Source organism: Humulus lupulus, chromosome 6 (assembly GCF_963169125.1).
Source record: "Humulus lupulus chromosome 6, drHumLupu1.1, whole genome shotgun sequence".
Lineage (NCBI taxonomy): Eukaryota > Viridiplantae > Streptophyta > Magnoliopsida > Rosales > Cannabaceae > Humulus > Humulus lupulus.
Window position 1 is genome coordinate 213,160,972 of NC_084798.1, and position 21,010 is coordinate 213,181,981.

The window sequence follows — 21,010 nt, forward strand, 5'->3', positions numbered from 1 at the left end:
GTAGGAGTTGTTTTACCTTGAGGTGGTGTGGCTGTGGTGGCTGGTTTTGGTGTAGATGATGAAGTGGGTTGGTCTTCTTTCTTTGGATAGTTCGACCTCCAAGGTGTTGTACTTGGATTGTGTGGGCTCGGTCTTGACCTCGAACTTGAACTACCCTTCTTGAGCTGCCTCTCAACTTTGATTGCCATATGAACCAAATCCTCCAATTCCACATAATGGTGTAGCTCGATTGGGTCAGCAATCTCTCGGTTCAACCCATTCAAAAACCTTGCCATGGTTGCCTCCCGATCCTCTTCAACATTGGCTCTAATCATAGCCATCTCCATCTCCTTGTAATACTCATCAACACTTCTGTAGCCCTGACGAAGACCCTGCAACTTAAGGTAGAGATCTCGATAATAATGAGGTGGTACAAACCGTCGCCTCATCACCCTCTTCATGGCCTCCCATGTGTCAATAGGGCGATCTCCACTCCGCCTCCTGTTGATGCACAACTAATCCCACCAAACAATAGCATAATCAGTAAACTCAATGGCAGCAAATTTTACCTTCTTCATGTCGGAGTAGTTGTGACAATCAAAAACTAGCTCCATCTTCTTCTCCCACTCAAGGTATGCTTCAGGATCGCTCTTCCCCTGAAATGCTGGGATTCTCATTTTGATATTCCCCATATAATTATCTACCTGGTTCCTATCTTCTCTATTCCCACCATACCTCCTATGGTTACCCGCCGACATCCTATCAAACTCATCACCAGAAACTACCCCTTCTAAATCCCCTTCATTCTCATCCTCCCTTTGGTGTACCCTACCCCTCCTTGGTCTCCGTTGTGCCCCCTCTTCTACTCTATCCAACCGCTCATGTATTTGCTCACACTCCGCCCTCAACATCCTCCTCATCTCCCCCATTAAAGCTTCAATTTGTAGATTTGGAACTGTAGGTGGTGGAGCGTCATTGCCTGCATTTCTTTCTGTATTTTGTGACATGATGGAGAATATGCAAAACAATAAGGTTAGACAATTATAGAAAGGACCTCACTGCACTCCCTCACGTGTTTCACTCAAAGAAAATGGTCACTCAAGTACACTCGTGTTTGCACTCAATGATGGCTTTTACCCTCAAATAAGCTCACACCTCTGCCTTTTTCCACTCTATTTTCTTCTTTAAGCTCTTTGAAAACTAATGAAACGGTGATATGGAGGTTCAAGCAGCCAATTCTACCAAACAAATCAAACGAAAACCGATGAAAAAGTGGCGAAAAATGGTGATTTTTGGAACACTTGTGTGGGGTTTTGGCAAAAAGGCCTCTAGACCATAGGGATCAAGAATAGAACAAAATTTTTTAAGAGGGGTTTCCAGACTTTTTTTTTTTTTTAGATTCAGATCCCTTTGAATTTTTCTTCTTTTTTCTTTTCTGTCTTTTCTTTTCCTCTTGATCCTCAAACGCAGGTACAAGACACAAGAGAAAAAAAAAATCAAACTTGGATTCGAAAACAAAACAACTCAGATTTCACAAAAGAGCAATAGATTCTCAATGCAAATTCGGATTTTCACAATGAAAAACTAGAGAAACTCACTGTCCATTCAGATTTCACAATAAAACAAGAGAAACTCGATGCCAAATCAGATTTCCCAATAAAACAAATTCGGATTGTACAATAAGAACAAGAGAAAAACCAATGCAAAGTCAGATTCCACAAGTAGAACAAGAAAAAACTCAAAGCCCTAATTCACGTTAAGAACCCTAATTCATGATTTCAGAAATGAAAAGAAAACAAAATAGGGGATTACAAAGGAATTGAAACTTTGTGTAGACTAGTTTCGGGTTTCAAGGGATTTCACAAAGAAATAATGGAAACTAGGAAATAAGAACACGATTTGAACAAAGAAACAATCTGGAATAAAGAGATTAACTATAATGGTTTCGGGTTTTTAGAAGGAAAACAAGAACAAAGACTAAGAAAATCAAGAACACGAATAGATAGATTTTTTTTTTTGATTTCAGAAAACCCTAAAATTGAAATACGAATAGAATAGAAACACAAATGAAAGAAAAAAAAAAGGATAGGCCAAACCGAATGATCCTAAGCTCTGATACCAACTGATACGAACCACACCAACATTGTGATGAAACCCGACACCAAATATGGAACAGCCACCAAGAACATACGAGATTGGAATGGAACCGCGACCCAATGCTTAGCCAAGCACGAACCTTGGTATGAGGAAGACGCCACAAACGGGGATGGAATCCGTTTGATAAGTCAGGATGAACGCCACAAGGAATCTCCTTGATAAGTTCAAAAGTTTCTTCAAGAACTCAAGAAGAAATAAACTCACAATTTCATTCAACATAATCTGATTTTTCCAAATGTTTTGGCAGTCCTTATAAGGACGAAAATTACATGAAAACAAGACCCTTGGTCTTCCTAATGAAACCGAAAAATTAAGGACAGCCCCTTTGTCTTCCTAATGAAAACTGAAATTAAAGACAAGCCATTTGTCTTCCTAATGAAAACCGAAAATTAAAGACAAAAGGACTATTGGACTCACACAAGTCAAATGTTTGACTTATCACAAAATAAACAAAGACTAAAAAACGTGATTAAAATAAAAAGACTCATGAAGATAAGACTCATGAAGCTCCTAAACTCAGTCAACTTTGATGAGTAAGACAAGTCTTTGTTCTCCTTCAATGTTGACCACGGTCTCTTCTTGTTTTAGGACTTTGTGGACTAGGCTGTTAAGTTCTTCCTTGAATCTCTTGGCTCGTGCCCTCGTCACTGGACCAACTGGAACTTGACTTGATACTTGGGTCTTGGTGTCCTCATCACTTAGCTTGTTAGCAGAGAGGTCTAACCACTCAAGGTTAGTCAACTTTCCCAGCAATGATGATATGGTACTTCTTAACATATTATGAGAAATGTTGAGGCCCTTGAGCGACTTAAGCCTTTCAAGCAACCCTGGAATCTCTCCAATAAAATTGTTGCAGGAGAAATAAAGACTTACAAGGATAGTTTGGATATGCACCAACTCTAACTCATATCCTTTTGTAAAATCCCGATTTTGAGGGATTTGTTTCTATTTTTAGTTTATTGGCATTTTTGGTTTTAGTCAAAATTAATATTGTATTTATTGATTAAATCCTGTTTATCGTGTAATATTCTCTGCTGTAATGTCTCTTTCCGTATATAGAATAAATCTGGAATTATCTTGGAAATATTCTTGTCATTTATTCTTTTTGTCTCGGTTAGGAAAGTCTGGGTATTTTGGTTCCAGCAGAATCCGGTTCTGTCTAAACAGGTGGATATTTACCTTATTTAGAATTATCTTGTGCATCAAGTAATCAATGGTGAATATTCTTTATTTATGCTTTTGTTTCTCTATAAAAGCTTCTGACCTAGACGATTAGGTTATTACTTCAGAGATTGATTTCATATTTTGTTGAAGTGCCGTTTTCATGTGCAGAGAGCTTTTGTCCTAGAGCTCTTTGTGTTTTGTTTTCTGTTTTTCTTGCATATGTTTTGTTAACTGTTTTGCAGGTAAAACTCTCAAGGACATCTTGTTTAAGAGCTTCGGGAGAAGCTTGTAGTGTGAGTCACTCTTCGGGATGATTAGTGCACGGACCAGAAGTTGAAGGGAGTTCAAGTTTCTGAGTCATTTGGAAGTGTTATTAGGAAGTGTCAAATGGCTGGGATTGCGACAATTTAAAGAGGGAGTCTTTAAGATTGTATAAGTCAATTGGTGATTGTAATTTGAATAATTCTTATCTAATAAACTTCATTCTCTGGGCGTGGCCCCGTGGATTAGTAACAACCTGCAAAGGTTGTTGATACCACGTAAAAATTCGTGTGTCATTTATTTTTACGTTTCTGATTAAGTAATTCTGTTTACACATATCATACATCTGTTTAAGCATTTCCGCAATCTGTTAAAACGTGTTTTTACATACATCCTTGGATTAATTATTTGAATTAACCAATTAATTTAATCCAAATAGGAGAATTTTAAATTGGTATCAGAGCGGTTCACTAAACTCTTAGTGAGATCTTGTGGTTATTTTCCGTTTGATTTGTTTTGTGTGAAATGTCTTTCTTTGCAGAAGGTAGTTCGGTGTCTCGACCTCCATTGCTATATGACTCGAACTATCCATATTGGAAAGTTAGGATGAGAGCCTTCATAAAAGCTCAACATGAGAAAGCATGGAGAGCAATTTTGTCTGGATGGTCACCTCCTACTGAAAAAGGTGAAGATGGAAGCACAATTGTAAAATCTGAACTTGTTTGGGACACAGAAGAAGAAAAATTATCTAGCTATAATAATAAAGCTCTTCACGCCATATTCAATGGTGTTGGAGAAAGTTTTATAAAGCTTGTTTCCACTTGCACCTCTGCTAAAGAAGCCTGGACAATCCTTCAAACTCAATTTGAAGGAACAGCTGATGTCAAGAGATCTCGATTCATTATGCTTCAAACTAGGTTTGATGATCTCAGAATGTCTGATTCTGAGACTTTAACTGAATTCTATGAAAGACTTTCTGATATTGCTAATGAATATTTTGCCTTGGGTGAGAAACTTGATGATTCTGTACTTGTTAGGAAAATTGTTAGAGTTCTACCTGACAGGTTTAATGTGAAGCTCACAGCAATGGAAGAGGCAAAAGATTTCAGCAACATGAAGGTGGAAGAGTTGATGGGATCACTACGAACTTTTGAGCTTAACCAAAAGATTCGTCAAAAGGACAAACCTAACTCTTCAAAAGAAAAAGAAAAAATGATTGCTTTCAAAAGCACGGAGATGGAGACTCCTGATGAGGGAGACGGTGATAATGAAATGGCTTTGCTCTCAAAAAAATTTCAAAAATACATGAAAAATATTGGGAATAGGCAAACCATTGGAAAGGCTCCTAGAGGTAATTTCTCTTACTCTAAACCCTCTTTCTCTAACAAAAAGGGTATTCAGTGCAAGGAATGTGAAGGCTTTGGGCACATCCAGGCTGAATGTGCAAACACTCTCAAAAAGAACAAGAAAGGTATGATCGTTACATGGAGTGACGAAGACTCGGATAACAGTGAAGAGGAAAAAGAGAACGTTGCGTTCACAACCAGCGTTTCTGAGTCAACATTGAGAGAGGCCAAAATGGTGTGCCTAAACAATTGTACCAAAGGTGAAAGCTCGGATAGTGATGAATCCGATCTAAATGATGAGTCTCTAGGAGAAGCATACAAAAAATTGTATGAATTATGGGAGAAATTGTGTTCTGAGAATCGATCATTGGTTAGTAAGAACAAAGAACTTTCTGCTGAGATTAAAATACTTGTTGATCAAAATGAATTGCTTGAAAATGATATTAATTCGAAAATTAATGAAATAAGCAAATTGACAAAAGATCTTGAGAATCTCAATAAGAATGTTAGAATGCTTAACCCTGGATCTACTGTTTTTGAGGAAATTCAGAATGCAGGTCAACAAGGGCACATAGGACTTGGAGCCTCAAGTTCTCAAAAAGTGCAAAAAACTGTGTTTGTTTCTGCAGGGTTATTGGCACCTGAAAGTTCTGCTCCCACAGGTATAGTGTCTGACTCAAAAGAAAACAAACCTGTTGTTACAGAAAAAAGGTTCACTGGTCGTAAGAACAAAGGTAAGAATACTGTGTTTATTCCCACATGTCACTTCTGTGGGAGAAAGGGACATATTAGACCAAGATGTTTCACTCTCATGAATTTTGCTAAAAACAAATACTTTGAAAAATTGAATTATTTCAAAGAAAACATGAAAGTGAAAAGATCTAAATCAAAAAATGTTTGGATTGAAAAGAAAAAATGTTTTGCTGGAATTTGTGATGATAGACTTCCTTCGTCTTACTTATGGTATTTTGACAGTGGTTGTTCTAGACATATGACAGGTAACAAGACAATTCTCACTGACATAAGACCTATGCATTGTGGATCAGTCACGTTTGGTAATGGTATTGAAGGTAATGTTCTTGGAATAGGTACTCTTGATTTTGATGGGTTACCTAGAATTAAAGGAATTTTACTTGTTGAAGGACTTAAGGCTAATCTCCTTAGCATTAGCCAAATTTGTGACCAAGGCTTCACGGTCAACTTTGATAAAGAAAATTGTGTTGTGGTAAATCAAGATGGTGAGGAAATTCTTGAAGGGTACAGGTCTAGAGACAATTGTTATACCATGTTACCCTCTTTCATGTGTTATTCTGCCTTAGGTAACAATACTGATGTGTGGCATGCCAAACTTGGGCATATAAACTTTAAACTGTTGAAAAAGTTGTCTCATGTAGGGATTGTTCGTGGCTTACCTAGTTTGGGTAAGGAAACTGAAGGCAAGTGCAAAGAATGCCAACTTGGTAAGCAACTAAAAAGCACTCATAAAAGTGTCTCTGACATTAATACTTCGAAAGTGCTAGAGTTGCTTCACATGGATCTAATGGGTCCAATTCAAGTTGAAAGCTTGAATGGTAAGAGGTATATATTTGTGTGTGTGGATGATTTTTCTAGATACACATGGGTTGAATTCTTAAGGGAAAAATCAGATACGTTTGATGCGTTTAAAACCTTGTGTACTAAGTTGCAGGTTGAAAAAGATTGCACAATTGGAAAAATTGTGCGCATACGTAGCGATCATGGGAAGGAGTTTGAGAACTCGGTCTATGATGAATTTTGTAAGGCTGCAGGTATAACTCATGAGTTCTCAGCTCCTAAAACGCCTCAACAGAATGGCGTAGTGGAAAGGAAGAATCGTACCCTGCAAGAAATGGCTAGGGTAATGTTGAATAGCAAGAAACTAACTAAGAGGCTATGGGCTGAAGCCATTAGTACTGCTTGCTATATCATAAATCGTGTCTTTCTTCGTCCAGGTACCTCTAAAACCTCATATGAAATTTGGAAAGGTAAAAAACCAAGTGTTGCTTATTTTCATGTGTTTGGATGTGCTTGTTACATTTTGAGGGATAGAGAACATCTGGGAAAATTTGATAACAAAAGTGATGAGGGTGTATTTCTTGGGTACTCCACTAATAGTAAGGCTTATCGTGTGTATAACATGAGAACCCAAATTGTTATGGAGTCAATTAATGTTGTTATTGATGATGTTCGAGATTTCTCTGAATTTTCTACAGAAGAAGAAATTGACAGGTTTGTGGACGAATCTGATGAGCAAGTTGACGGTGAACCTGTTCATGACCATGCTGTGGGAACCTCCGGAACATCTGCATCCATAGATCCTGAGTCTGATGACACAGATACTGAACAGACAGAAAAAAGGTTTCCAGGTATTATATCTGATGAGATTCGAAAAGAACCTTCTAGCAGAGTCAAACTGAACCATCCATCAGATTTAATTCCGGGGGATCCTAAAGACAGCATGGTGACACGAAAGAGGTTTAGTAATGTTTCTCGTTTTGCTTGTTTTTTATCCAATTTTGAGCCTAAAAATGTGAAAGAGGCATTAACTGATGCTAATTGGATTGAGGCTATGCAGGAAGAATTGGAGTAATTTTTCAGAAATAAAGTGTGGAATCTTGTGCCCCGTCCACTTGACACAAATATTATTGGTACTAAATGGATCTTTAAAAATAAATCTGATGAATTTGGTACTATCATAAGAAATAAGGCAAGATTGGTGGCACAAGGATACACACAAGTGGAAGGGATAGATTTTGATGAAACATTTGCCCCAGTTGCAAGACTGGAATCTATACGTTTGTTACTCTCTATTGCTTGTTTGATTGGTTTCAGGTTGTTTCAAATGGATGTGAAATCCGCATTCTTGAATGGTGTTTTAAATGAGGAGGTCTATGTTGAACAACCTAAAGGGTTTGAAGACCCTCATGCACCTGACCATGTCTACAAGCTAGACAAAGCTCTTTATGGGCTCAAGCAGGCACCAAGGGCATGGTATGAGAAACTTACAAATTTCTTGGTGTCACATGGGTACAAAAGGGGAGGAGTTGACAAAACATTGTTCATCAAGACTGTTGATTCACATATCATAATTGCTCAAATCTATGTGGATGACATTGTTTTTGGCTCTACCTCTGAGTCAGAAGTGAAAAAGTTTGTGGAACAAATGAAAGACGAGTTTGAAATGAGTATGGTGGGTGAACTAACGTTTTTTCTTGGTCTGCAGGTAAAGCAAATGGAGGAAGGCACTTTTGTGAGTCAAAGCAAATATGCAAAGAATTTGGTCAAGAAATTTGGTCTTGAAAGCTCAAAATTTGCAAAAACACCAATGAGCACCACAACTAAACTCACAAAAGATGAGAATGGTGTCAAAGTTGATCCTACACTCTATAGGAGTATGATTGGTAGTTTGCTTTATCTCACTGCTAGTAGACCTGACTTGTGTTATAGTGTTGGTGTGTGTGCCAGGTACCAAGGGAATCCAATGGAATCTCATGTGAAGGCTGTGAAAAGAATAATTAGATATGTTCATGGAACAACTGATTATGGGCTTTGGTACACCAAAGAAACTAATCCCACTCTTGTGTGTTTTAGTGATGCAGATTGGGCTGGCAACACCGATGATCGAAAGAGTACTAGTGGGGGATGTTTCTATCTAGGGAACAATTTGGTGTCATGGCACAGCAAAAAACAAAACTCGATCTCCCTCTCCACTGCTGAGGCATAATACATTGCTGCTGGAAGTTGTTGTGCTCAACTCTTATGGATGAAACAAATGCTGAAAGACTATGGGTTTGATCTTGACACCTTAACTGTTTTTTGTGATAACACAAGTGCCATCAACATTTCAAAAAATCCGGTACAACACTCTAGGACTAAGCACATTGATATTCGACACCATTTCATAAGAGAATTAGTTGAGAATAAAACTCTTGTGCTTGAGTATATTGAAACTGAAAAACAACTTGCAGATATTTTCACCAAGGCCTTGGATTCGGTTAGGTTTGACTCCCTCAGAAAATCCTTGGGAGTTTGTCTTGTTTAAAGTATTGGTTCTTGGTTGTTGGCACGAGCTTAGAATCTGTTCAAACATTTTGAGAATCTGTGTGTACGACTTAGAATAAATTATCCTGTGTTGTATGAATTCCTGATTTGCATGCCTAAAGTAAAATCAAATAGCAATCCCTTCGTAGTATATTTCTGTGAATCAAGCACTGTTTTATGTGACAGTGGTGTTTAGTGTTTCACAATTTCAGGCTCCTATGAATGAATAGAGCTACCTTCCTAGTGTGTGAAAGCCATCTTTGAGTAAGTTGGAACTTTGTAATTCGGAGTTATGAAGAGGATACTCTACCATAGAAAAGGGCTACCACTAGGGTAAGTGTGAGAGCGTCTTCATAGGGTACAAAATTTTGAAAGAGACTTTCTGTCAAATTAGGCAATGTTCCCTTGCTACACTCTCACACACATATGCTTGAAGTTGTGATTCACCGAATTTTAAAAAAAAAAGAAGGAAAAAAAAAATTATAATAAATGTTCACATAGTGTTTGATTCATTTTGAAATATGCTTAGTAACTGGATTGTGCTTGATTTGTGTTCAGGTATTGCTCAAGACTTCATCTTCACAAGGTTTTTTATTTTAAGGTTCTCATACACACATGATTCTCTCATTGATTGTTCAGATTGTTTGTCACGTACCCATAATTCAAGTTGTATTTGTTGTTTAGTTTTATTCTATTAAATTTTAAAAAAAAAGAAGAAAATTAAAAAAAAGAAAAGGAAAAGGAAATATGGGGGAATTGTCTTGATCGAATCTTGGTTTTATGAATATTGCTTTGATGAGTTTCTTTTCAATATACCAAGTTTTTCAAGTTTTTTAAATTCTTGGCATCTCAAGTGAATTGATTGAGAATATTGTGTTGCTTAAAGTCTTTGATGTGGTTTCCTTTTTTTGAAATCGTATGGCTAGGGTTTGATCTCTCTTATTGTGTCATGATCTTCACCATTAAATTCGGTTTCCTTTTGTGTTCTTCTATTGTTGTATTTTTTGAAATAAAAAGGGAAAGAAAATTGTAAAGGAAGGGAGAAAGGAGATCGTGTGTCATGATGAGGATATTTGGTCTTAATGAGAAATCTTTTTGAAAAAAGGAAACATCACTTCCATATGAGATTTGAGCAGTTATTTCAGAGAGATGTGACAGATTTTTGGGCAATTAACCGTCCATTTTGAGTAATGGAAAGATCACGACCGGTTTGGTCCTTTATATAAAGGTTTCTTCCTCTTGTCTCTCTCACACAATTTCTCTAATTCTTCTTCATCTTCTTGGCTGTTATTTCTTGTCTTTGTTTTTTTTTCTTGAGTTATAGATACCATGGTGAGGACCAGAGGAGCACACTCAAAGAAAACTCCAACCAATCTCTCGAAACCTCTGTCTGAAACACCTGACAGCACAGCCTTGTCGTCTGCCTCTGCTCTTCCCAAGTCCGTCTCGACGCCTAGTTCATTTGCGGGGACAACACCCAAAATGAAGCCGCGTAAGAAGACAACTCCGGTTCCCACGGCGACCCCTCTGGTGTTCCCCGATGTTGATGCTGCTGTCCCTGTGTCGTCACCACCACCTAAAGGGGTGGTGACCGAAAAGGAATCTGTTATTCCTTCTTCTCAGAGCGCTCCAACCAACAATACTAGGGCATCCGAAAAAGGGTCTGTCAAACCCTCTCCACCAAAGAAGTCGTCTCTCCCACCAAAGACATATGCCAAAGGTTTTTTGAAGAGGAAAACGCCCTCCGAATCGACTGTCTCTCTATCCTCGGTCAAGAAACGTCTCAAGGACAACCCACCATCACCGTCCACTTCTGAGGCAGATGAAGAAGAAGAAACAGTGGCTGAAGAATCCACAGAAGATATCCCAGAGAAAGTGGTCTCTCACAAAGAGCTGTCTCAGGAACCTGAAGAAGCAGCCACCGACTCTAAGCCAAGGGAAGAGGAAGATGTTGCGTCGTCTGATCCAGATGTGGACACAGTCCCAAGCCCTGTCGCCGCTGTTCCCAGTCCTGTGGTAACAAAACCCTCATCCAAGGGGAAAGGCAAGAAACCCATCTCTCGGTCTAGTACTCCTCTTACTAAGTCAGTGGTAAAATTTCAACCTCACTCTTATTCCTTCTGTTATAATGATAATGAACGAGATATGATGTTGTATGCCCATCGTAAGTTCCTTCCCGAGAGGAATTTTGTTCTTAGTGATCATAGGTCCTTCGGAGTTCTCATCTTGCTTCAAACCCGTGAGTGGGTTGGGTCCCTGGTGAAGCTGTCTGGCTATGTGGAGCGTGTTGTGAAGGAGTTTTATGCCAATCTTACCCATGATGTGCTTGATCCAAAGTCCCCTCACTTCGAAAAGGTTTATGTCCGCGGACAATGGTACTCCTTCACTCCTAAAGATATTGCAATCACACTCCAAATTCCGATTGCAACTGTTGAAGACCAAGCTGCTGAAACACTTGATCGCGATGAAGTATTGTCCGAGCTCGTGGGACAACGAATGCAGTGGTCTCCCAACACTGTTCTGCTGGTCACCAACCTGACAAATACGTATGTTGTGCTCCACAAGTTTGCCACTACAAACTGGAAGCCTACGTCTCACACTAACACAATTTCTTTTGTGTAGAGTCCAAGAACTTTACTTAGCTAAGATAGATAATAGTATGATAGTATTTATAGCATTATCTTTGTTACTGTGGATTTTTGGTTCAGACCGGGAATTATTTGGACACTCATAGTAGTACTTATAGATTTTCTAAGTTTAATCTATAGTTTAAGAATATTAAGTATAACCTAAGGTTTGATTAAAGTGACTGATATTAAGGATTATATGTATTATATTATAAGGTTTAGACTTCAACCAATAGGATTTTAAGCACATGTTATGAATGGTAATTAAGGATTAAGTATTTTGGAGGATTAAATATAATAAGGAGTAAAGTTTGAATGTTATAGGGTCAGTCAGCAGCTTTGAGTACGTTGAGGGCTTAGTCAAGGCTGTTTACTCCATTCAAACTTAGCTAAAAATGTGTAATTTCGTGTTTAAATATTCAGCGTGTGCCGATATATCGCAGCTATAGGGGGCGATATATCGCAGCACGTAGATACGGAAAACACGAAACGATGCACGGTCGCCTCGGGCATACTGGCCCAGGCGATATATCGCCTACAGGGGGCGATATATCGCCTCCTTCAGCATGGATTCAAACTCTTTTGAATTCATTTCCTTTCAGCCATTCAAACTCCTTCAACAGTCCAGCATCTTGTGAACGAGTCTTCAGCCTCTGCTGAACGATTATTCAAATGATTTTCACCTAAAAAGCCATTATTTTTATTCAAGTAAAATCAAGATATTTTCATTCCCAAACTCTATAAATAGGACCTAGTACCCAGCCATTATTCACCATTTGCTCTAAGTTCAGAAGCTGCTAGTGTTAAGTGAGTGTGAGAGTGTAAACACCTGGTTTGGGGAAAAACTATAAGCTTAAACATCATAAGCTTATCAAACACTTTGGGAAGTGAGCTCTATAGTATTTCGGTGGAGGTTAGATTGATCTTGAAAATCTTTGAGGTAACCAAAACTCTAGTTCCTTTCTGTATTATGTTTCCTTTCTCTTAGTCTTCTACTCAATTTCCTAACCTCATTCTTATTTTGGTTAGGGAATCCAAGTTCTTAAGAACTTAAGTTGTGGTAAGCATATTTTCTTTTAATGGTTTAGTCTTCCTATTCTCTTTCATTTCATCTCGTTCCTTCTTTCAACTCACTCTTGTTCATTATGGTTTTAGGAGTGTTCCAAAAGTCCCAACTCAGTCCATTATATCCCGGTAACTTTGGTAAGGAAAATAGGCTAGAATATATATGTTTATGTTTATGTTATCTTTTGTGTTATGATATGATATGGGTATGTTATGAATATGTTGTGCATGTGTATGTTGTAGGCTTGGGCATATGCCCTATTTGACTAACAAGACCCCAAAAAGATTGTGGGCATAAGCCTATTTAGCTGGTAGGACCCCACTAATCTTATGGGCATAAGCTTGTTTAGTCTATGGGACCCCAAGTAATAATGGCCATTATAATAAGTGAATTATGTGTTATGATATGTCTTTACGTTATTATGAAATTATGTTTATGTATATGACTATGTGTTAGATTTTCCTTGCTGGGCATTAGGTTCATTCCTTTCTGTTTATGTGCAGGAAATAAGCTTTAGAGGTGGAAAGATTCGTGATGCTTAGAGGATGTGTATCGATGGTGAATGGAGTCAAGGGGCCGAGCGTTATTCGATTCGAGGATGTAGTCTTGTTTATGTTTTTTATGGTTTTAAATGTATTTTCCGCATTTTCTATGTAACTCTTTTTAGATTTTAAGTTATTTTTGTTTTAAAGACAATGGGTACCCATATCCTACTTATTTTATGAAAGTAAACTTTGTTTCTACAAGTTTCTGATAAATTATGGTATTTTCGCAAAAATGTAAGTTTTATGTATAGTTTCGTTAATGGTCCAAAAAAGTCTAGAGTAGTGGGTCGTTACATTTTGACCTGGCCGCATTCCTTTATAAAGTTGGCACAGGCATAGAAGTTGATCTGGCGAAACACATTTTTGATCAAATTGTTGGTTTCCGCAGAGGTAATCGTAAGTCTCTTAATTTGCCATTTCCCCATCTCATTTATAAAATTCTTAGCATGCAGAATGATGACATCAAACTGGAGACCGAAGACTTGGTCCTAGCTTCTACTGCCGTTTCATTCCGATCAGGTGGTTCTTCAAATGAGTCTGGCGAAGCACCAAGCGCCAAGAAAGTGAAGCCTCAGTCACTCAATTTCGCATCAGAGGACCTGCCCCCTGATTCTGTCCCAACAGATTCACCTGCTGTGGCTACTGAATTGGCGTTCCTTCGTTCTAGTATGGCTGATCTTCACACAAAGTTTGCCATCATCCAGCAGTCCATTCATGACCTACGGCTGCTTGTCACCCGTGCTTCAAATTTCTGACCACTGTTTTTATTTTGTTTGTTTATTTTGCCATACAACATTGGTCTTTTGGGGTCTTTTATATTTTCTTTGGTATTTTGACAGACAAATAAGGGGAGAAGCACTCCTGGTTTATTTTTATTAAGTTTTTGTGAACATCAATTTATTAAGTTTTTGTGAACATCAAACTCTGGACCCTCTACTTTTTGAGGGGGAGTTTTTTATGATTACTTGTTTTTGATTACTTGTGCTTACTTGTGCTTTTTCGCAGGGGGAGTTTTATTTGGTAATCACTAACTTGTTTTCTTGCAGGAGTGTTATATTAATTTTGCCTTCCAAAGTGCCAAAGGGGGAGATTGTAAAATCCCGATTTTGAGGGATTTGTTTCTATTTTTAGTTTATTGGCATTTTTGGTTTTAGTCAAAATTAATATTGTATTTATTGATTAAATCCTGTTTATCGTGTAATATTCTCTGCTGTAATGTCTCTTTCCGTATATAGAATAAATCTGGAATTATCTTGGAAATATTCTTGTCATTTATTCTTTTTGTCTCGGTTAGGAAAGTCTGGGTATTTTTGGTTCCAGCAGAATCCGGTTCTGTCTAAACAGGTGGATATTTACCTTATTTAGAATTATCTTGTGCATCAAGTAATCAATGGTGAATATTCTTTATTTATGCTTTTGTTTCTCTATAAAAGCTTCTGACCTAGACGATTAGGTTATTACTTCAGAGATTGATTTCATATTTTGTTGAAGTGCCGTTTTCATGTGCAGAGAGCTTTTGTCCTAGAGCTCTTTGTGTTTTGTTTTCTGTTTTTCTTGCATATGTTTTGTTAACTGTTTTGCAGGTAAAACTCTCAAGGACATCTTGTTTAAGAGCTTCGGGAGAAGCTTGTAGTGTGAGTCACTCTTCGGGATGATTAATGCACGGACCAGAAGTTGAAGGGAGTTCAAGTTTATGAGTCATTTGGAAGTGTTATTAGGAAGTGTCAAATGGCTGGGATTGCGACAATTTAAAGAGGGAGTCTTTAAGATTGTATAAGTCAATTGGTGATTGTAATTTGAATAATTCTTATCTAATAAACTTCATTCTCTGGGCGTGGCCCCGTGGATTAGTAACAACCTGCAAAGGTTGTTGATACCACGTAAAAATTCGTGTGTCCTTTATTTTTACGTTTCTGATTAAGTAATTCTGTTTATACATATCATACATCTGTTTAAGCATTTCCGCAATCTGTTAAAACATGTTTTTACATACATCCTTGGATTAATTATTTGAATTAACCAATTAATTTAATCCAAATAGGAGAATTTTCACCTTTCATGGTCATTGTTATAGAGTCTTGGTAATAATCATCTCCCATGTACTTCAGTTGGACATTCTCTGTATTCATCATAGCTTTGAACATGACAAAATATTTTGTTGGAAGAGCACTGTCAAACTCATTGTGGGATAAATCTATAATCCTTAAATCACCAAAATGATATTTGGTTTTAGGTTTTCCTATGAGACCATAAAACCTATTAGATCTCAAGACTAGAACACGTAACATTGGGAGAGATTCTAGCAAGTGAGGAAATGAGTCGTTAAAGATGTTATTTCAAAGATCTAGAACTTGAAGATTTCTACAATATTCCAATGATCTTGGCAATCGTCCTTCTAGATGATTTCCATTTAGATTGAGATTTCTCAAAGTACTTTCTTTCGAAAATGTGTCGGGTACAGTGCTATACAATTTGTTCCTAGCAAAATTCAAGACTGAAAGTTGTTTGCTAAATTTTCCATGCATTCAGGAATGATGCCACTCAAATTATTAGAAGATAAATCAAGCACCACAAGGGATGACTTGTTGCAAAAGGAAGTTGAGATCTCTCCCTCAAATTGATTTTTGGCTACTGAGAAGAACCATAGAATTGATGATGTAATAATTGGAAGAGGTAATCTTGAAAACAAGTTGGAGCTAAGATCAAGGTATCTTAGCCAATTCCATGGAAGTGGCTCTATGTGTGTTAACAAGTTGTGAGAGAGAGTCAAGTTGTTGAGAGAATTGTTTCCCACTTCCCATAACCATTTAGGAACACGTCCTTGAATATGATTATGGGAGAGGTCTAAGCTAGATAATATTTTTGAAGATTTTAAAATGTGTGGCAACTCAGTAATGTTGCAAGAGACAGGAGTAAATACTCAAGATTATCCAGACCATAGATTTTGGAGTTTCCAAAAGTCACTGAAATATTATTAGAGGAAAGGTCAAGATATGCTAACCTTTTGAAATTTAAAAGCTTTTCCAATTCCAGAGTACCACTCAACTTATTTGATGAAATATCCAAACATTGAAGGTTTGGACTTTGAAAGCCACCAATTATCTCCCCAGTGAATTTATACACCCTTTTGCACAACTCCTAACCAACTTTCTTAACTAATTATAAAATTCAATATGAAATTGCTACTACTCTAGAGAAAATTAGACATATTAGATGACTCAAAACACATATTAAAACAACAATTATTCTTAGTTCTCACGGTTTACAATTCAATGACTTCGACGTCAATTTGTGATCTAATACAACATTGCAAAAACAGCAATTAACAGCAGAAGTGTTTTCCTATTTTTCATAAACAAGTTCTTATCATTTTCCTCCATTTGTAGTTCCTATTTTTCATAGCTTTTAATAGTAATTTCTGTTCAAATTCAAATCAGAGCATTTGAAACCTCAAACAATAAAACATGTTAGTTTTCAGTACCAAAACAGTTGAAAAAACTAAAGACTAATATAGCACCATTAAATTTCAACTTCCTCAAATGAATAAAAGGGAAAAAGATAAAAAGAAGAAAAAACCACCTAAAGGAAAGTGAAAAGAAGTGTTCTTGCTAGCTCAACAGAATAGAATCACTGAAACACATCTAAAACTTATCTAAAAAAAGACAAAAAAGATCAAATCTGGATGCAAGTTGCAGTTAAACAGTAACAATATCCTAACAATTCTATCCTACAAGATTCAATTATTAATGAATCTAGAAAGAGATGTAGCCATAAGTTAAAACCAGCCAAAAAGCTACCTGCTAGTTATATTCCAAATTTTCTAATGAATCACCAAATACTAAACCCCAAACTCTTAATAACTAAGTCATATGTTGGGGGAAAATAAAAAGAAATCATTACTAGTTCACAGCAAACTTTTGATGCTATTAAGAATTTGTTATTCATGAAGTAATAGTACCAAACTACATGAAATCAGAAAGTAAATGTACAGCTAAAAAAGCTGGCTAAACAGAGCTTGGTGCAAACATGGAGGATATTAAATAAACAAAAAACATAATTTTTATTTCTCATATACGTACTCAAAAGATAGAAAACTCATCCATAAGCTTAATAACCTAAAAAACTAAAGCATCAAAGCTAGTAAAAATTGGTTGTTGCTGAAGTACTAGTATCAAGCTACATGAAAACAGAATGTTAAAAAATACAGTATAGGTGTCTAATTTGTGTACCTGAGAATGAGTGAAAAAGCTGGTGGGTTTGAGGTATTTCTCGGAATAGAAGAGGCTCCTCCATTGGTACAAAGAGGAAGAGGCTCTAACGGTGACCTTCATTGCCAGAAGAAATGCAGATTAGAAAAAATGAATAATATCACAGCTATCTCCTACTTCATGAAAATATCAAATAATATATGTCAAAAGAACTATAAAACACATACATATCATATTTTTACAGATCAAAATCGCCGTCCATGGAGGTGAGGGCCGGTCTTGCAGGGAGGAGGAAGTAGAACTCCGGTTAGCGTGAGAAGAGGAATTTGCCGAAATGGATGGCCTTTATATATTTTATTTATTTATTATTTTTTTAAAATCTGATAATGTGGCATTCATTAATATTAGAGTAATAATATTACCTTAATACATATAACAAAACCTAAATACGAGGAACCCATTGTCTTCCTCCTCTCTCACGTCTCTTGTTCTCTGTTGAAGAGACTAGAGCATCAACCATTTTCTATTTTGCCGGTGATGAGCTCCTCCGACCATCCTCATCAACCATTGTATTTATTGGTATTTATTTTCTTTTGCTTATTTCTACAATAGTTTGACTTTCACTCCTTCTCTTACTCTCTTAATCTATTTGTTTTGAAAAAAATATAAATGAACCAATGGAGGAATCAACTACATTTTCATCAAAATCGTATAACTAATATTATTTTTGACATTGAAAAATAGCACTAACATAAATTAGTCACATAACCATATGTTCTGTATTTTGATTTCGCCACTATTATTCTTTTATTTTTGGCAAAATATATATTTTTGGCATGGAGGTTTCTTTAAAAAAATCAAATTGGTGGAAATTGTTTGTTTTTGTTGCCATGTCCTTCGTGGGTTACTGCTCTCATGTGTGTGTGAGTGTGTATATATTGTTGGGAATGCTAAAACTTTGAAAGGGATACCAAATTCCAGGCAGTATTGGGAGGCGAATAGTTAATTTTTGGGGACTAAAGGATTGTAAATTGCTATTTAAAATTTTCAGTTACTAGCTTTTGTTGTTTTTGACTGACTTATCTAATTTCTGTGATGTAGTTGTGTGAATGATTTTAAGTTAGCTGATTCCCATGAAGGGGAAAGTGTATGTTGAATTGGCAGAAGTAGGAGCTTCTGTAACACAGGGCCAAAGTGATATTTCTAAAATGGCTAGGCATCAAGTGATATTTATTCTCTCGTATCTGGAAATGTGACTGAAGTGAACGAGGAGCTTAGGACCTCGCCTGTTTTGGTGAGTACATGTCTTGATCTGCTTTATTCGTTATACACTGCTGTGAGAATTACATGATGAGAATGTGATTGAGTAAATGAATTTATGTTTCTCCATTGTTCTTGTTGTTTTTGTTTATGAAACTCGTAAAAATCTCGTATGAAGTTAAGAACCAGTTTTTTTTTTATAATATAGTTTGAAGTTGTAAATAAATTGAGCTAAATTATAATGTAGCATTGAATGATTTTATATAAGCCCTCAAGGTTATATGTCCAGTCTAAAGTTTTAAGGTTGTTCGAGAAATATATACGATCCACTTGCCACATTGGTACTATTTAATCGTGTTGAATAGTTTTTTAATTGTATAGCTGTGAGTAGTTTTAGACCTCGCAGGAGCATCATATATAATTTTTCCCTCTTCTTTTGGTTTTTAGTTTTTGTATGTTTGTCTCAATTGGATAAAATTAAGTTTTTTATTCCTTCTGTTTTGATTGTCTCTTCATGTCCTGAGCATATGAATTAGCTGAATCTCTTCTGTATGGATTCTGCTTGCAACTTAAACATCTTATGGAGCTTTTGTCTATGTTTTGTTACTGACAACGATTAAGAATAAATTGAGTCATGTTTTTTTTCTTCTGTCTTTTGGATATGTGTATGGTAGACTAACTTCTTACATATAGCTATATAATGCTTCAAATAATTTTATTTGAATGGTTTAGAGACTTCATATTCCCCCAATTCGATACACTCGCAATATCGAAACTTCCCAAATGGTTGACTCGGTCTTCCACGCAATCAATAACAAAATAATAATTTTGTTATCAACTAAGTTGTGAATGTTCTCTCTACTTTAAACATGTGTATCTTATGAGCAACTTCAACTAAACTTTACCAAATGTAGTTTGAATATTTCATTAATTATGTATGTTCTACTGCACACCAATTTTTTTTTTTAAACAAAAATCCAAAAGATTAATCATCAAATAAATCCTAATTTCCAAATTCACCAACAAAAATTTGACAAACAAACTAAAAAAATATATGGCAAACAAACCATTTCCCTAATCCACAAAAATAAAATAATAAAAGAAAATAATTACAAATTTAGCATAAAATATTTCACAAACAAGTAAGAAAAAAAGACACCTAATACATCAAAACCAAATAACAATATAAAACCAAACATAAAAAAAAAATAACACAACAAAAAATAAATGCAAGTTACTACTAATTTCCACAAAAACAAATAACAATAAAAAATTGTAAATACAAATAATGACTCTTGATCATTCAACCATTTACTTCATATACTCTGTTACTATATGTTATGCTCCACTAATCAATTTTTTTTTTAAAATTTTGACTGTGAGGGACTGCAGAAATGGCCTTCTTTATTTATTATTTTATTTTTGCCATTGGATTTATTTTTATTTATTTATTAAACATTAAATCAAATGGAAAAATAATGAATATTTAAAGGGAATAAACAAACAAAAAGAAACAATTGGGTCACTAAAATTGTCTAAACAGAGAGAAGTCACTCTTACTTTATAACTCTACTCTTTCACACGCACTTCACTCACTCCCCTTGTTCCAAAATTGAATCTTTGAAAAAGCTCAGAACTTGGAGTTATCAAATGAGGCTTAGAATCATCATCACCATCGCCATCTTTTTCTCTTTTTGGGTGTAAATGAACTGAGGAAGTTTTATGGTTCAAACAAAATGCCAATGGATTCTTTGCTTCTGGGCTCCTTTACCACTCCTTCTATATTAGCTAAAGGTTTGTTTTTTCCACTTCTATCCATGCACTACTTTATTTGGTTTTAGCCTCTATTTGTTTTATTTTTTTTTGGACAAAAGGGGTTGTTTTGGACTCATAGATTTGTATCACTGTTCTTTGACTAGGCTGAGGGACACTAAGTTTGGTCTGTTTAATGCACAAATTTAGGCTTTTCAGTTTATGATTTTAACGTTTCTGTAGATATATAGGACCTGCCGTCGCTCGACAACCTCTTGAATCGGAGTCAAAAAATGTTTTGAACTCTACTAAAGATGCCTTGGATGTTTTCTATAGGCTTTCTCGGCCACCAGTAAGAATAATGTTTATTTGGGTATCACAAACTTATTTGGGTATATTATATTCTATCCTAGCTATCATGTTATCATGTTATTATATTCACTCCATTGTTCTTGTTGTTTTTGTTTCCTTTGATAATATAGTTTGGTTTTTAGTTTGTGTGTGTTTGTCTCAACTGGATAAAATTAAGTTTTTTATTCATTCTGCTTCGGTTGTCTCTTATGGAACTTTTGTCTGTCTATGTTTT

At 36.1% G+C, this 21,010-nt stretch overlaps 1 protein-coding gene and 1 long non-coding RNA gene across 2 annotated transcripts; one reads left to right on the plus strand and one right to left on the minus strand.

Moving 5' to 3' along the window:
* The first annotated feature begins 10,295 nt into the window (after positions 1-10,295).
* LOC133785989 (uncharacterized) lies at positions 10,296-11,588 on the plus strand. Its single transcript, XM_062225200.1, has one exon. The coding sequence runs from the start codon at positions 10,296-10,298 to the stop codon at positions 11,586-11,588; it is 1,293 nt and encodes a 430-aa protein (XP_062081184.1).
* Positions 11,589-17,496: 5,908 nt separating this feature from the next.
* Positions 17,497-17,957, minus strand: LOC133784468 (uncharacterized). The gene is made up of 3 exons (XR_009871356.1): positions 17,835-17,957; positions 17,640-17,755; positions 17,497-17,529 (listed from the first exon to the last, which is right to left on the minus strand). It is a non-coding gene; the product is annotated as an uncharacterized LOC133784468 (long non-coding RNA).
* Positions 17,958-21,010: the final 3,053 nt, after the last annotated feature.

Coding starts and splice junctions, on each gene's coding strand:
- LOC133785989 (XM_062225200.1), top strand. CDS start 10,296: ATGGTGAGGACCAGAGGAGCACACTCAAAGAAAACTCCAACCAATCTC.